At 37.6% G+C, this 18,160-nt stretch overlaps 2 protein-coding genes across 3 annotated transcripts in view; one reads left to right on the forward strand and one right to left on the reverse strand.

Annotated features, from left to right (window-relative positions):
• Nucleotides 1–532, reverse strand: part of HEPACAM2 (HEPACAM family member 2) — a 30,427-nt gene extending 29,895 nt beyond the window's left edge. For both annotated transcript variants that reach the window (XM_028118058.2, XM_028118048.2), the window contains exon 1: nt 139–532. In XM_028118058.2, coding sequence (XP_027973859.2) covers nt 139–532 — 394 coding nt within the window. The remainder of the gene's footprint in view (nt 1–138) is intronic.
• A 12,729-nt stretch (nt 533–13,261) lies between these two features.
• Nucleotides 13,262–18,160, forward strand: part of VPS50 (VPS50 subunit of EARP/GARPII complex) — a 139,923-nt gene continuing 135,024 nt past the window's right edge. Inside the window, exon 1 of the mRNA XM_028119657.2 lies at nt 13,262–13,309. Within this exon, the coding sequence (XP_027975458.1) occupies nt 13,277–13,309 (33 nt within the window). The 5' untranslated portion in view covers nt 13,262–13,276. The remainder of the gene's footprint in view (nt 13,310–18,160) is intronic.

Raw genomic sequence — 18,160 nt, forward strand, 5'->3', positions numbered from 1 at the left:
TGAAACACTGAGGTTTTGAGGGTTAATTAATCTGCCCAAAGTTGCAGAGCCAGGACCTAAAGCCCAGGTAGTCTAATCTCCCGAGCTGTTACTAACTGCCATGCTCCCAGCGGCCCAGGTCACTTAGAGTGGACTCACCATCAACGGTCACTTGTATCTTCTGACTAGCTGATAGAGTTCCATTTCCCTGAATGTTGACCTTCACGATGTAATTGCCTTCATCAGTGAATTGCAATGGGTTGATGAGCAGAGACGCATTGGGCGGCATCATGGTGAACTTGTGTTGGTATTCCAAGTCAGGAACCACAGACTTGTTCACAGAGCCCAGTAAGTATTTGGGCATCGTGTGGGGTCTCTCAAACAGCCATATGATCTGGATGTCTGATGCCACAGTGTGGAATCCATAGTGCACAGGGAGGTAGAGGGCCTGGCCCCTGATGCCATGAACGGTGTGTGAGGGCACTGTCACTTTCAGCCCTGAGCAAGCGCCTGCTACAAAGGAAAGGAAAGTTGTAATGATCCCGAGCCACATTTCACAATCTAAGGGGCAGTACAGAGAGAACCTGATCGGATAATGCTTACAAAGGAGAGAGGCTTCTAGGTACTGACCATTCTAGTACCTGCAGAGGTAAATATTTGTCTCTGAAACCTGCATTTTAAAAACTCCACCCAAAGACTATGTTGATTGAATGGCTTCTTTAAAGGCAAGATGAAAAGGAAAAGCAGAAGTTATTATCTATGGCTGTTAAAGAATAATGGGAAAAAGAGAACTGGGAAAGATTGTTAGTTCTAAAGTCCAATGAAACCTGGAAAAATTATGAAATTGTGTTTGAATCATATCATATCCCAATTAAACTCTGTGATTTGAGAAACACTGAGGAGCTACTTCCTCCTCAGAATCTCTCTCCAAAGTCTTCTGCAATGGCTTACTAGACCATTATTGGAAGTTTTCCTCTTTAGCCAAAGGCTTGTCACATGGAAATATCCCAAGGAGAATGGCCTTAAACCATTATCATTCATGATCAGTCATTTCTGCCCATAAGCAGGAATCCGGTTGGTGTGTTTGAGGAACAGCAAGAGGGAGCAGACTGGAGGAGGTGGAGGAGGTGGTAAGACAGGTCAGCAAGGTGGCTGGGGCCAGATCAGGCAATGTCTTAGTGTCATGGCAAACATTTTGGCAATTTTACCCTGAGTGAGATGGGGATGAAACTGGAGTTTTGTGAGCAGAGAGGGATATTCTTCTTCTTCTTCTTCTTCTTTTTTTTAGGTATACTCTAGTGATTGTGAGAATAGACCAAGACGGGCAAGAGCAGGAGCAGGGAGACCACTGAGGAGGTGACTACAATAAAGTAGGCCGGAGATGTTTGTACCGCAGACCAGTGTGGTAATAAAAGATATTGTGAGAAAGGCTGGTGGTGCTAATAGGATTTGATGACACATTGGGGTGAAATACAAGAAACAAGAGTCAAGAATGATTCTAAGGTTGTTGACCTGATCAAATGGAAGAATGGATGTCATTTATTAATGGGCAACTAATAAATTAACCATGGGGAAGACTGGGGAGAAGAGATTTTTGTGGGGCAGATTAGGAGTCAGTTTTGGACATGTTCATTTGAGATACCCATTTGACATCCAAGGGGCAATACTGAAAGGATATACTGGGTTTAAGTCAGAATGAGAGTCTGGAGGGCCTTGGGGCATGGAGCTCTGCCCAACGCATGGCCCTGGTTCCCAGCCTCCTGCCTGCCTGTGTTGTTTGGACCCATGCACTCAGTGATATGTCTGCAGGTTTCTTCCTATTTTCTGGCACCTGGAGATTTCCATACCTTTACCTTGAGCCATGATATATATTTTAAATTTTTATTTAGCACTTCTATGTATTTGCAATGAAGAAGAGACTCCTCCTTAGTTCAGACTACCATGTTGCTTGAATCCTAATTAAAAGCTATTTGCTTTGGCATCATTTTAAAAAGGAGCAAGATACTACTGACAGCATACGAACATGTGAAATAGGGAGAGAATGGGAGGAATTTAAATGTGAAGTATTTTAAACATTGAGGGGGAAAAAGAATGGAAACTATAGACAATGAGTATAGACAATACTTCTGGGGAGTTCTGCTGTGAAGGGGAGCAGAAAAATGTTCTTTTCTTTCCTCTCTGTTTCTTTGGATGGATGCTGAACAGTATATTTGTAGCTATTGAAATGATCCACCAGAAAGAAAAAACTTGATGAAGCCAAATACAGATGAGTGAAGGTGGAATAAGAAAAATCTTAGGTAAGAAAAGAGAGAAATTTGGGCACAAATAGAGATATCTTACAACTTCAATTTTCTCATATACACATGTTTATTTTCTTTAATTGCTTTCCCTTTTCATCCCTACTAGAAAGAGGGTCTTTAAGCTTTATCTAAGTGATGTTATAAAAGGCCATCAATATTAGGAAAGGAAAGGTGTAAAGGTCTGTTTGTGTGATGATTTCTTTGGAGAAACTGAAAGATGTAGTCTGCCACTAAGAGGAATCAAATTCTACCAACAGCAAATCTCTCTCTTACTTCCCAGGCTGGAGGTGAGAGTAAAGATTTCCATGATTTTGGTCCTCAGTTAGCTGTTAGTAGAGAGTGAGACCTAGGTCTGGCAGATAAGTTAGAGAAAAACTCAGGAGAAAGCAAGAAGATGAAGATCACAGAAGGTTAGAGGGAGAAGGAACTCCCAGATGTTCACCTGAAACTGACCATATGGACTGAGAATTAGATGACTCTATGGGCAAAATAAATATGTGTCTTATAGTTTCCTTGGGCTCTGTGTGTATTTGTGATGGACTCTGTAATTTTTTTTTCCTGATAATGGGCTGTATCTGTACATTCATTTTAGTGATTTGGTTCATAACAAAGGAGTTACAAAGGTATGAGGATTTGCTTCTGTTTCTTTTCTGGCAAGTGCAAGAATGTTAAATTTGTGGTTGTTCCTAGTTTGAATCATTAGAAAAAGAAGGAACGTGCTGGGAATTCTAAAGCGAAGATAAAGTGGATTGAGAAAAGGAGTAGTGGTTTCTGCAAGGAAATCATAAGAGAGAAAAAAAAGAAGAGAAGGTAAATCTAGGACTTAAACCTAGTAAAGTCTGTGATATGTGAAACAGGGGCCAACAGAAGAGAGTAAAGTTCTTCAAGCCACAGATTGAGAAACACATTGGGCATTTGGATGAGGGACCAGTAAAGGAAAAGATTCCTCGTAGCGTATGTGTTATCTGCACAAAACAACATGCATCTACATGCTTTTCATTGAAATTGGGGATAGGAAGCTCTGGACAAATTCCTGGTAAGCAATAAATAAAAACTTGTTTTTTTAATACCCATTATTACTAACTTAAAATACAACAAATATAATTTTCACTGTATTTATGAAGTGTGTTGCTGTCTCCTTTTATATTTCAGCGAATATGAAAGTATTTATGAGGTTTCACAGTTCACTCTTGATCTTGGATTTCCTTGTTCTACTCTCACCATTTAGTCATTAAATTCATCACTTGCAAATTGCCTTGAAATAAGAGATTTTAGGAACCTAATCTCTAAATTTGCAGAGAGATTTCTGTATTTGAGACTTTGATAAAGTTAAAAATTGATGAAATGCAAGGTCTTAGTAAAGGACACACCCTTGGGATAAAATGATGATTGGCCAGTTAAGTGGCCTTAGAAAAGTCATTCTAATTCTCTGGACCTCAGTTTTCTCATGTGTAAAAGGAGGGTAATATTAGATGAGGTCTAAGTCTCTCTCTACTCTTTATGTTTGTTCTTGACATCCCGAGGTGCTTTTCTCAGGGTAGCAGCTACCTTACTTTTGAAGGTGAAAGGCCCATATTTAATTGAAAGGGCCCACAGAATTTTGAAGTATTGAGTCTCAGGTTTTAGTCCACTTAAGTCACAATCCCTGGATGTCCTTCAGTAAGGCGGCGATTCTGTGTTTTTTTTTACCAAGGAACCATGGGGGATGGTGGGAATCTACATCATTGCCTTGAGAATGCTCTGGAAAAAGTTTCATGGCTGCTGACTTAAAACTCGGTAGTTGCCTTTGACAGTGAGCTTGATATAGATAGCCTGAATGCAATTCTGGCCAATTTGTTCTTGTTGGGGAAGTCAGAAGTCCTTGTTTAGGGTCTTTTTTTCCCTTTTGTTTTATTTTTTGGAAAAGGGGAAGAACTGTTTTTCATCTATTTTTTTTTTTTTTTGGTAGTTATAGTTTAAAGATTGAGATTTTAGTAGCCAGAAAATGGTTGGGAGGCACTTTACTACTATGTAGTGCTAGCATGACAAGAATAGAAATGCTGGTGACTTTTGGATCTTGAATCAGAATGTTGAATCTTAAGCATGAAAAGACTGATTCGAAAGTCTATGATTGACGTTATGGGAAGCAAATTTTACTTAATGCAAGGTTAAATACAATACAGATATTGCAGCCCAGGAATAATGAACTACTTTAGAAGAAAATAACATTTTATATGGCACTTATAATAATTGTTTAAGTGGGGTGAACTAGTTCTTTGGGCTATTTTACAAATTGTGTCATGTAATAATGCCTTAAATAATACATTGCTATCAATATCTCTGAATGTATTCAATGTTTATAATATCAAATCATATGAAATCATATCATTTAGTTTTTTCAAATATATGTGCTTTTTTTCAAATATACGCACGACAGTGAGAGAGAGCACAGCTGTTACAAGAGCTCTTTCCTTAGATTGCCTCTACCATTTTATCAGATAAGTTATAGATAGCAAGTTATAAGAATATCAGCGAAGACTGTAATTTTCTTTATAGAGTATCTTATCTCAGCTACTAAAATTCTTTCACTCTGCAGGAAAGAACCTATTGATATGATGTAATCCTTAACTTGTAGTGAACTTTGGTGAATAAACAGATGATTAGATACCTCCTCTACATCTTAAGAACACACTCTTTTTTTCACTGTTGTATTTTGCACTACAGATGTGATAAATCTATGCTCTCAGACGGTACGGTATTAACTTTAAAAAAATTAGCTTCATTTTGAGAATTTTTCAAGCTCTCTTCTCTAGTTGTATGAGAAAATCTAAAGAACTAAAACTATTGATTTTAGGAAGTCAACCTCTGTGTGAACAAATAAACCTTAAGATAATAAATCTTAAAAATTGAAATTTAATTTCCTTTTGATATTCCAAATAATTGGACTTAAATAAAAATTATTAAAAATTATTATTAGAGTCACTAATACCTACTTTTTAAATATAAAAAAAGAAAAATTCTTAGACTTTTTACATATAAGGCATTACATTAACTTGGAGAAATATTAATAATTAACATACATTATAGCAATAATCTCCCTTTTAGAGACTCCCTTAAACTGTCTAACAACAGCACTATAAACGAATGTCCAGTGTTTAGAAACACTGGAAGTCATATTGTAAAATTTATCTATATTCCAGAAACAAAAGACTCCCCAGACCAGTTTCACTGTATTGAATATAAACATCAGATTTCACAAAGTGACCTCTAGCTGTACCTTAAAATAGGTGGCATTTACTTCCCCTTTATCATGTATGATATTAGCAAGCATAACACAACTATAGTTGACTGAAAATAAACTCCTGCATCTTTAGAGAAAATAGAAACTATGAAGTTGTACTTTGAACAGACTTTACAAACTACATTTTGGGGTTCAAAATTTTTAAGATTTTTTTTCGAAAAGAAAAACAATCAGATATCCAATATTCTAAAAACAAAAAGATTTCCACATTACATATGATCTTTACAACACACTATCAATGGAGAAAAGTGAATCTGTGTAAGAAAGACTTAAGGGATAACCATTTTAACTACTTAGGAACATACTATCTATTTCTATGTATTAGTAATTTTAATTTTATTTTAGTCAAATTCCTCAAATAAATTGTTTTTAAGTTCTTCTTAAAGCCAGCTTCAAAAATATTACTTATGAAATGACAGCATGCCTGTTGTTATAAAATTAAAAATAAGTGGGGGCACTGACACACAGGATAGTTTCAGAGCCCAGAAAAATGCACAAAGATAAAAAATCAGTTATGGTACTTACTGATTTTTTTCTAAAAATTTCAAAAACTAAAAATCTATATAGGCTTGAATTTGACAACATAAAACAATCATCAATTATGGGAAACTCAGTTTTTAGAAAAAATTACAAACTGAGCATTTCAAATACTTGGGATTATATACATTATGTATAAATTTGAATAATAATCACATTTACAATGAAAACTATAACAAAAAACACCAGTGAAAGCAAGGCTCTAAGCTACTGCAAAAGCCTAAGACTTAAATTGCTTATTTAGCTAATCTGTTCTTAAAGTTTGAAGAATAAAGTCTTTTTTGAGTCCCTATCTGTTGACTATAGATAAAACAAGAAACAAACTTGACTTTTAAAACTGATAAATAGGAAGAATGAAAAAGAGAACACCTAGTGAAAAAAAGATGACACAAAAACAGTGGGAATGTTGGAGAAAGAATCTTTAAGAATGAAGAGGAGAATGAGGAGAAAACAGTAAGTCAAGGAAAAAAAATGTAGTAAGACTAACCATTGGACAAAGAGAAAGGCTAAAGGTACTTTGGAGAAATAATACTTTTTAACACATTGCTCCCTATTGTGTATACAATATTTTTTGTAACTTTGGAACCTCACCGTTTTCTACATTTCATGATAGGTAATTTAAAATGAAGCAGAGCTGACAGTTTACCACAATATTTTTAATTAAAACCGTTTTCATAAATTGTTATGAGTTTCACTAAAAATGGTCACAAATTCATGGCCTATGTGAATATTTGCCAAAATAAAATGTGTTGAAGACTATTAAATCTATATGTAAACTCTGTAAAAAGAAATTCATTAGGTTTTTAGAAGGTCTTAATTTTCTTAATGAGTACTGTTGACAGTAATTGCTGTTCTAAGAAAACCACAATCATCTGTTTCTTGAACCTCATTTCTCCTAAATATTCCTGCTTCTTTACTGGAACAAAGTGTGTTATTGTTTAAAAGGTTCTGAGCCGTTCTTCAATTATCTGAGTGAATCTACAGCTTAAAGCAAATATTTACCTTATGCCCACAATTAAAAATACAAAACAAAACAAAACAAACAACAGCTGAAATGCAGTGCCTTACCTAAGAGAAGGAGGTATATTTTGCACTGAAAGCCCCCAACTGTGCTGCTGAAGGACTCCATGAAAGCATCCTGTCCCATGCATACAGTGCCCTGTTCCCAGTGGCAACTTGGTTCATGGACCAGCAGCTGCTGGTTTATTTGCTAGGGAAATTAGCAGTGAGGTAACAGACCCTATCCTGTCTCTTGCTTCTGTGATTTGAATACAGAATGAATGTGTATACAAAGGACACAGGGAGTGGGAACACCTGTTATATACTCTGCAAGAATACAGGCTTATGACTTCAGAACAGCTTCTTAGAGATTATCAGACGATCAGTAATTGTCAGTATATCTCATGAATCATTCTTGGTTATTAATAATCACATGAAAGAAAACATCCTTTTGGGTAACTTTATTGAAAAATAGTATGCTTTCATAATGAGAACATATTGTGAAATTTCCTGAAAAAGGTAAGTTGGTTTCCTATCATGCAAACTTATCCCATTTTGAAATTAAAATTCTTTTTCTATGAATATTGAAGTATTTCATATATCTGCTAAAGCTACAAATGATCATGAAGTCACTAACATGTGAAAGTCATACCAAAGAATCAAAACGGAGCACTTGAGTATCTTTAAAAATGTATTTTTCTACATATTATTTTCTATTATAAACATCTGGCATGGTTTTATTGAATCTACGGATTCATGTTATTTTTAAAAGCAAACCACAGGTGTGTTTCCAAGTGACAGTGAATCATGGACCATGCATAATTATAATGAAAACAGATAATATCTGAAGCCACATTTTCACAGCTGAAGCATAGAGGAAGTAAACCAATGGCCCAAAGAAGCTCTTGTCTCTACTGTGGTGTCTGGGCCACAGCTTTTCAGCCTGACCTCTTCATTGCCATGGGAGCAGGCAGTCTTAGCACTTCCACTTAATTTACTAAGTTATAAGTTAACTCCCATTTAATTTCATTTATTGCAAGAAAGCTCTAGTCTAAGGCTGCCACTATGTAAAGTATATAACAAACATATATAACATGAAGCATATAACCTAAAGTATGTAATAAAATCTGCATCAAATCCAGCAAAATTCCTTGCCTAAATCATTTTTAGCAGTAAGGGCTCACTGAAGGAGTTCAATGATAACAGGAAAAAAGACTTCCTCAGGTGTAAAGTTAAAAAAAAAAGGAATGATAGTTATTTTAGAATCCAAGTTTGGAAACATTTTTTCAGTAAGGCTCCCAACTCTTCCAGAAGTGCTTCTATAGGCAAAGAGAGTGAGTGACTTTTGGAAAACCTGAGGCCTCTTCAAAGGTCACTTTATAATCTCTCCATGATTCAGAAAAACAGCAAGAGCTTCCCCCCAGCTGATTACTATACCACAGCTTTCTCTGTGCTATCTCCAAATCGTGGACATACATCTATTGTAGCACTTATCTCATTAACCTCAATTAATTTTCTTGCATGTTTATTTTTGCTCTGGGCAACTCAAATACAGAAACTGTTCTAATTAATTATGGATCCTAAGCACCTCACCGGTGCTTAACTAGCGTTTTTGTTAAGAAATAAACCCCAAATGCTCCTTGGCCACTGTCTTCTGATTCTCAATTGAAGTTAAGAAATGCATATAAATTTTAACATTGGTTTGCAAAAAACACAATTCAGAAATATAGACATTCTACAGATACCGCATAGATTCCCCTCACATCTTTTAAATCAATATTAATTTCTAATTTCATTTTTAAAATAAACTCTTTCCAGGGTTTTTCAAACCCAGTGGTGGCTCATGATGAAGCTTTCTGGGTCCTAGGCAAATTCACGTTATACTTTAAAATGTCCATTCGTGTTACTTTAAAATGTCCTTTCTTTTATGACATAGGTGACAATGGACACTATGTAAATAAATGTAAATAAATGCCAAAATGAATCATAGTTGTGATCTTTTCATGTCATGGCAAACATGAAAAAATGACAATACCCATACCAAACGCCATGGGAAAGTGCTACGTGGCACATCCACGACAAAGCGCCCTCTAGCGGAAGGTAGTGTGCATAAAATCTTACCTGCCGGTGTAATTTCTGAATTCAGGGTTTACTCAGGAAGCCATACAAGATAATGCTAAAATAGAGAACTTCAACTGTTGTCAGTTTTTACATGATTGCTAAAAACGGTTTAAAGTGTTTTATTATTATACGAGAAATTTCCCACCAACAATATCTCACAGCTGACTTGTAATCTACAGGGGGGTTCAGCTCTACTATACTCTTCAGGAGCCTGTTTATTGATCTTTGTTATATTTACATTTAAAATGAAAAGGCTGATTAACTTAAGCAATCCATATCTATAGTGATTAAATTTTAAGCAATGAAAGGAGCCGCTGTGTATGGGGGGGAGTTTTTTTTTTGGAGGGGGCGGGCTTTTTTGTCACTTCTCAAGTCACACTTATTATCTAGTTTGTTTAAATTGTAAGATTGGTCTTGTTTCATAAGGCAAGCAGTCGGCTACATGCATTTTAAACACCTGCATTCGTTATTTATTAGCATATGAATATTTTGGAATGGTAAGAAGAATTGGAAAGGTGGTAAAATGCCAATCCAAAGTCAATGTAGAATAGTGGGGACTAAGAACTGGGGAAAAAAAGCACTGTCTTATGTTGTAATTAGACAGATCCTAGGAAAGGTTACAGTTTACAGGTTACTGGGAAAAGCTGGCCGCTAGAGGAGGCCATTTCAATCACTGATGCCTGTGCTGGTGTTCACTCCTTTATAGTTACATCTCCAGTGCTTCCCCTGAGAAGCCTGGATCTACTGATGTGGCTGCTAAATGACTATGCAGCAGTCTTCCTTCCTGGGCTCCTCTCCAGCTCACTGCTTTACCTTCAGCAAGTGTTTTGTTTTCTGCTCAGAAAGTGTAGTTACCTCATCCTGGAGAGGCCACAACTTTGTGTTGCTTTGATATTTATTTATAGGATGATTTGAAATGTACCTTCCTAATCAAACCAGCTTTTATTTTAGTTTCCAGAGGCTCCTCCGGTTTGCGCCATCAGGAATATGCCCCTATCGTACTTTACTGCTAATGCTGTTGTCTTTAATCAGAACAACTTAAACTCTTAGCCCTGATGTTTCAATCTGCAAAAATGGGGCTGGCAGTCCTTTACCAAGGGGCTATCATCTGGCAAGCTTTCCTCAAGACTTGTTGGCAGGCTATCCAAACTCTCTGCTAGTTGCTCTGTCCTATCACTAACAGCCTTCAGGCAAATGTAAAAGTCCTAAATAAGCCTTATGTGCATAGAGTTTATTTAGACAACAGCACTGATTTACATTTTTTAATATTATGGTTACAGACTTTGAACTTGTAGAAGACTGGATTGTTCATTTATTTTTAGTTTATAAGAAATAAACTAAAACTTAGAGTATTAGAGTAAAATAAAGTTTTAATGCTTTCTTGACTTTTCAGGGTCAAATAGTTACAGAAAATATTAATTTCCCCAATTAGGCTGATAGAAAAAGACAAAATATACATGGAATAAAAAAGCTTTTTTGTCACTTGTAACTTTGTGTATTGACTGTATGAAGGGGGAAATTCTGGTTTTGGATCTGGGTTCTAGTTCTGATTCAAGCTCTAATTTTAAAATGTGTGACCTTGAAACCTTAGATGGATCAATTTTCTCATTTCTAAGGAATGGATTTGAAATGCTAGAGCTGGCTGCCTGTAAGAATCACTGAAGATCTTAAACAAACAAAGAACCTAAAAGAAAACAATAACAATGGCATACTCCTCAGGTGCATTTGAATGGTCAGGCTTGAGAACTACTGGTCTTGGATTAGCTCTAATATACGCTTTTCAACTAAATTGTAAACTGCTTGAGGACCAGAACTCTGTTACTAATGTAAAGCGTTCCGTATAGTGTTGCCTAGTGCCTAACAATCAAAAACTGAATTGGGTTTCATTTTATATGCTAATATAGTCAGCAGTTTCTGTTTCTTTTGATGCTTTGAAGGACTTTTCTTAAAAGATTTTATTTGTTTATTTTATAGAGAGAGAGTGAGCAGAGGGAGCAGAGGGGGAGGATGGGTGAGGGGGAAAGAATCTCAAGCACACTCTGCACTGATCACAGAGCCTGACATGGGGCTTGACCTCATGACCCCGAGATCATAACCTGAGCCAAAACCAAGAGTCCCACGCTTAACTGACTGAGCCACCCAGGCACCCCTTCAAGGACTTTTAAATATTGATTATTTTCACATAAGAACTGCCTGGCAATAAAGACTAGAGCAGGTAAAGAATGAACTAAACTAGGATTGCCGAAAAGTGCCTGGAATTTTTTATGGGGTTAGAAATAACAGAGAAGCATATAGGTAAACATATAATTTCAAAAGCAACTGTTAAGCACAATGATAGAAGTACGCACAAAGTGGTTCTGTTGCAGCAGCAAACTAGGCAGACTTGTGATTATAATTCTTCATAATTGTAAGGTGCTTTACTATTTATAAATTGGTATTCAACTACATCATCTCATGTATCCTTACACAATCTTAGGTCAAATATTACAACCTCATTTGTAAAAATGAGACAAAGGCAAAAGACAAGACTCAGAGGTCAAATGATAGAATTTCAGAATTGGAAATAACTTCTATATAATGTCCTCTAAGCTTCAGTTATTTGCAAACTACTTTTATTATTTTTGCCATCTCTTTCTACCACCCGTACTATGGTTTACCTAATATTTTTCATTAGTTTGGCACACTTTAACACTTTTTCAGTTGTCCTAGGAAATATTTCTGAACTCACAGGTTTTCTAATAAACATTAATTAAATGTAAATTTTAAAAAATTATTGGTACCATACTTCATGACTCACTCTTCAACACCATACATGAAACTCTTACTTGAAACATCGGAATAATCACTCCTTCCGTCTCTGTTTGCATGTTGCAGTAATCTTAGACACGTTACTTAGTTTCTCCATTCCTTAGTCTCCTCAACTTTAAAATGGGGATCATTGAAAAAAATAAAAGAAAAAAATAAATTGGGGATAATTGTACAACCCCATAGGATGTTTGTGTGGATAAATGAGATAATATATGTAAAGCTATTAGCAGAGTTCTTGACATGTAGTAAGCAATCAATAAATGCTACCTGTTAACTCTGGATTGCTTTCCCCCCCCCTAGTATTCTCATAATTGGAAAGTTCTTTCTTTTCTCTTTCCTACTTTTTAGAGATTTTATTTTTTAAAAAATCTTTATACCCAACAGGGAACTCGAACTCACAACCCTGAGACCAAGAGTCGTATCTTGACTGAGCCAGCCAGGCGCCCTTGGACAGTTCTTTCTTAAATCAAACGCCTAACACCTCTCCTATTACTTTCTTCAATTTAACTAAACTGCTAAGAGTTGAAATGTGAACTTTAAAGTGCCATGTATACTTATTATTGTTATATTTTCTATCTCGACTTGCCTTAGATCAGGTGCGATTTTAGTTTTTTGCAGTGGATGTCAAGACTGAGAAAGAAGAGCCCTAGCCCCGGACAGGACCACACCACCTTTCCTCAGGCCAAAGCCACGTCAGCTGCAGAGTCCCAGGTTTTCAAGTCACTTCTGGAAGAGTGCCTTTCCTTGAGATCCTGTCAGGTCAGTCTCACGTCCTCCCACCCCGCCTCTCTGGACCAGGTTGGGTTTCCTCCACTACACTGTGAGGGGGAAATCACGTCAGTGCGGTTTATATACGGTCTTCTCAGGGCTTCCTTCTGTCGCTCAATGCCTGGTCACCTATGAGTTAGGTTTTCGCCTTAACGAAACGGGGTGACCAAGAGCAAGTACCTCTGTAAAGACGGGAGGTCGCCGTGGTCACTCAGAGCAACAAGATTTGCAGGCTTAACTGAAGCGTCCGCTATTTTGCTTCCTGGGAAATGTAGTACCTGAGCTGTCCTCGTCTGTTCATTGCGGGTGACGGGGCGGCCGGAAGACTACAATGCCCAGCATGCTCAGCGCAGGAAAGGATGACCCGGGTCAGCAGCTCCACGTGACTACTCACTATGGCTTCCCTGTGCCCGGGCCAGCTGTCTGGTGGTTCGGCGTGATTTATTAGTTCTTTGCGGCGGGGTACCACTCTTACGATTCCGACATGCAAAAAATCAAATCTCTTATGACCCGACAGGTAAGTAGGGGAGACTGAAGCGAAGGCCTCCTTCGTCTCTGCTGGTAGAGGAGCCTAGATGTTCTGTCTCTGGGCTGGGGCGGGCGGGGACCTAGGTATGGCTGGTGGCAGGTATCAGGGGCACTGGGAAGCCAGGGCACACCCTGGAAAACTTACCTGAGCCACCGTGATCTGAGCCCTGTTCAGGCGGGTAGCGGCGTCCCAGAAACATTCCTTTAGATAAGGTCAATGAGCGAGTTTCAATGAGGGCTATCTTTGTCTCCTCTCCTTTTTGCCATCGTTCCAGTGACAGCCCCAGCTACCCTGTAGGGCTCCCTTTATCTAGGCTGTGTGTCGTCTGTGAGCAGGTGAGGTAGGGAGGTGAGGTCTGTGCAATAGAGATGACTGGAAAGTGAAAAAAACGGATGAGTTGAAGACAGAATTGGTAGCTTTATGAATTTGGGCAAGTTCACAAACCTTGTAGCTTAAATTTCCAGATGTGAAAATGAGAATAATAATTATTTTTGTTAATCTTATCTTATAGTTCTGAGAGTCACCAATAATTTAATGTATGTGAAAAGATACTTAAAAAAATCGTTGTTATGGCAAAATAATGGCCTTTTATTTTTTGCCGCAATGACAATTCATGAATAAAAACTTTGACTTTTTTTTTTATTCCATCTCATAAATGTTAGGGACTTCCTAATAGTGTCTCACCTTCCTTCAAGGAAGAAGTGGCAGAATTTCCTTTTACACACTTATTGGTTATGACTTGGTTTTAGATATCTTTATTTATTCAACTCTAATATTTTACCAGAATTGGTCATTCATTATTATCTTTATATGAAAGAAGTATAATTTAGTATTTTAAATCAGAGAATTTTGAGGACTTTGGAGAATATGGAGGATAATCATTTAGTGAAAGGTTCATTTGTGAGTTTTGTTGTTGTTGATTAGAAGGAGATTACAAATTCCAAATTAAACTCTTTATTTGAGAGATAATCTGAATAGGTTACAAATGGTAAATATCTTGTGAAGAATACATGAGTCCTATATGATTATTTTACTCCTTTTAAATTATATTGTTAATGTCATGAAAATAAAATTTAAAAGTTCTTTGAATAATAAAAGATTTAAGTAAGTGGTGATCCCTCACATTTGTTGAGTACTGGTGTTATGGTTCATACCACTTGTTACTTGAGGATGTTTGGGTCCTTCTCCATCCTGCCGTAGCCATGTGACCTTGAGGAAGTCACCAAACTTCTTAGAGCATTTGTTTCCACATCTTTAAAGAATAAATAGTAACATGTATCTCATGGGGTCAGCCTGGTGGTGGTGTTCATATGATATGATGAAGATAAAGAGATAAAGGAGTTAACACATCTCCTGGGTCTTATCAAGGAAGTGCTTGATCACAGAGGTCTCCTAAATGTAGTGCAATTGTGAAAATGGTGATTCTTCAGCCTCAATCAGTTGCTTATTGGACTTGAGCAGGTCAAATCAGTGCTTAGTTGGTATAGAAAAAAACTAAACACATACAAAAAGCTGGAACTATACTGTGTAAAAAGTGAGGTAAAATTAGGAATTTGACACAGATTTTTAAAAAGATTTTATTTATTTAGAGCAAGTGCTCGAGTGGGGGGCAGGGTGGAGGAAGAGGGAGAGAATCTCAAGCAAACTCCATGCTGAATGCAGAGTCTGATGTGGGGCTTGATCTCATGATCCCAAGATCATGACCTGAGCCGAAACCAAGAGTTGGACGCTTAACCGACTGAGCTACCCAGGTGCCCCTACACAGATTTTAAAAGTCATCCTAATTATGTTTGTTTATGGCTTGACTGCCACATGTTTAATCATTACTAATACACGTTTCATGAATCTTTGAGGTATGAAAGTAGGCTGCTGCCTGGAGTTACATTGGAGATTTTTATTTAGTACTGTTTATTATTGGGTTAAATTTAGTAGTATTACAAATAAATATACACAAAGATGTTTCTTTTTTGTGAGGCTAAAGAATATGCTGATAATATCATTAAGGTGGAGAGACATGAAAGGTCTATGAAACTTAGGTTTTTTGGTATTTCAGCTCTGCAAGGATCTTGGTTTGGAAAAGAGTGGGAGGATGGGCTTTGTAGGCACTCTTTATTTAGATGAGGTCTGTTGTTCAGCTTTCTCTATTATGCTGGCCCTCTGTTCCCTTCAGTGCATTCAACAAATGTTTACAGAGCACTGTGTGTCAGGCACTATTCTAAGTTTGGGGGTGTAGCAGTGAACAAAACAGACAAGTGCTAAGGCAGACATAGGGATTAATGCTTAGGAGGAATAGGGGATGGGGAGGCCTGGAAGTTGTTGGCAAATTGGGATCATTTATAATTTTAGATAGTTTGGCCATGGAAGGTCTCACTGAGAAGGTGACATTGGAGTAAAAACCTGAAGGAAGTGAGGAAGGGAATATGCGGATATTTGGGAAGGAGCATTCCGTGTGGAAGGAAGAGGAAATGCAGAGGCCTTGAGGCAGGAGCATGGCTGAGGAACAGCCAGACGCCAACGTGGGTGGAGTAAAGTAAGTGAGGAGAAAACAGTAGGAGATGAGGTCTGAATGAGGTCAGAGAGCTGAGAGCAGGAAGCCAGATCACACAGGACTTCATTTTGACCTCATTTCCTACTACTTTTCTTCTCACTAATAGCAAAGCCATGCTTCTATTATGATTGAAATAGCAAGCAGAGGCTTGATCTCATTTTACATATATGGACTTCAGAAAGATCTTTCTGGCCTCTTTTAAAAGAATAGTTTGAAGAGGGAAAAAGAGCAAAACCAGGGAGAACAAAAAGGATGCTATTTCAGTAATCTGAATGAGAGAACGTGTGGGCCTTAACCAGAGTGATGAAAGGGCTGAGAAGAGGTTAGATCGTGGTATATTGTAAATATAGAGTTAACAGGACTTCTTGGCAGATGGGATTTGGGCTGTGAGAGAAGGAGAAGCCTCAAGGTTGATGCCAGATGGTTTGGCCCCAGCAATTGGAATTGCCATTTAACGAAGTGGGTAAGGCTGAGGAAGGAGCAGATTCAGGGAAGGGAGGAAGTTTTTAGACTTGTTCATTTGAAAGCCTCTTTTAGATATTTAAGTGGTGAGATAAAATAGGCAGTTGGCTAAGAGTCTCAATTTCTGAGGAGAAACACAGGATATAGATACAAATTTGGGACTTACAAGCACGTGTAAGGTGCATAAACTGGCTACGATCACCAATGGAATGAGTGTGGGTATAAAACAGGGTCCACACTTGGAACGTTTGAAATTTCAATGTTACAAGGTTAGGGGAAGAGGTGGGTCTTGCGAGGCCGATTGAGAAGGAGCAGCCAGTAAGGGAGGCCTGCAGCATCTCAAAGATCACCTGTCCCATATCAGATGCTCAATAAATAATTTTTGGATTCCTGGTGTATAAAGAGAACTACCAAGTAGAGTGGAAGCCAGAAGTAAAAAACTTACAAGAGAAGGGAGTGATCAGCTGTGCTAACTGCTGCGGTGGGGTGGCTGAAGATGAGAATGAGCCTTTGGACTGAGCAGCATGGGCGTCATCAGGTACCTGACGGCAGCACTTTTCATGAAGTGATGGGGAGGAAAGCCTGATTAGGGTGGGTTCAAGAGAAATGGAGGACTGAGTGTAACCACTATGCTGAATTTCGCTGAAAAGAGAAGGAGGCAGAAGACACCTCACATGCTCCTTTTGATCTTTGGGACATAAGTTGCTGGTCTCATAAATGGAAATAGAAGATTCATGTAGACATAATAGAAGTAGTCTGAAGTGTTAATCTTCTTCGAGAAAAGAAGTAAAGTGCAGAGGCAGGTATTATTTATGCTGAATTTTGTATAAATTTAAACTGGAGAAATTTATCAAAACAAATACCAAATACCAAAGAAAATCAATATGGTTAATGATTTCGTAAAAGCAGAGTACATAGTTTTAACCATGACTTTCTGCTTTAGAGAAGTGAGGATAAAAATCATGACTTCATTTTTGTCAGTAGAAATTTATAAAATTGCTAATCAAAGGCTTCAAGATCTATAACCCCTAAAATACATGTGTCAGATGTGCTCTGAGACATTTATGTAATTATTTCAGTTTTGATAAAAGAAAAGTATTTCTCTGTGATCACAGTAATAATCAGAATAATGGTTAGCACTTAAATAATGCTTGCCATGTACTAGACACTGTTTTTGGCCTCTCACATACATTATCTCCTTTACTCCTTATTGGCCTCTGCGTCATTGTCACATTCATTAGAATATAAAGACAGGCAGGTTAGATAAGTTGTTCAAGACCACAGGGCCCATTCCCTGAATCACTGAGCTCCCCTACTTCCTAACATGTAATAGGGTTTCCAGTTTTTACTACTTTTATTTTGTACATTTGGTAGAAAGTTGCCATATATTAGTAGCAAATTATTGTATGGGGTGACTAATTTGGAGATAAGGCCTTTTCCTATATATTGATATACATTCTTCTTTACATTTCAGGCATTGGTTTCTTTACCGAATAGCTCTGGGGAGAAAGAAAATTACCTGTGATATATTCCTCCAAGAATTTCTGTTAGATTGGATAAACACATCTATAGTTTTAAAAATATTTGTTTAAGGGCGCCTGGGTGGCTCGGATGGTTAAGCGTCTGCCTTTGGCTCAGGTCATGATCCCAGGGTCCTGGGATCAAGTCCCGCATCAGGCTCCCTGCTCCTTGGGAGCCTGCTTCTCCCTCTGCTTCTCTCTCTCTCTCCTCTTCTCTCTCATGAATAAATAAATAAATAAAAATCTTTAAAAATATTTGTTTAAAAGGCATGGCAGGTGCACCTGGGTGGCGCAGTAGGTTACGTGTCC

Source organism: Eumetopias jubatus, unplaced genomic scaffold (assembly GCF_037043125.1).
Source record: "Eumetopias jubatus isolate StellerSeaLion01/CBP00866 unplaced genomic scaffold, mEumJub1_p1.0 scaffold_14, whole genome shotgun sequence".
In the NCBI taxonomy this organism is placed as follows: domain Eukaryota; kingdom Metazoa; phylum Chordata; class Mammalia; order Carnivora; family Otariidae; genus Eumetopias; species Eumetopias jubatus.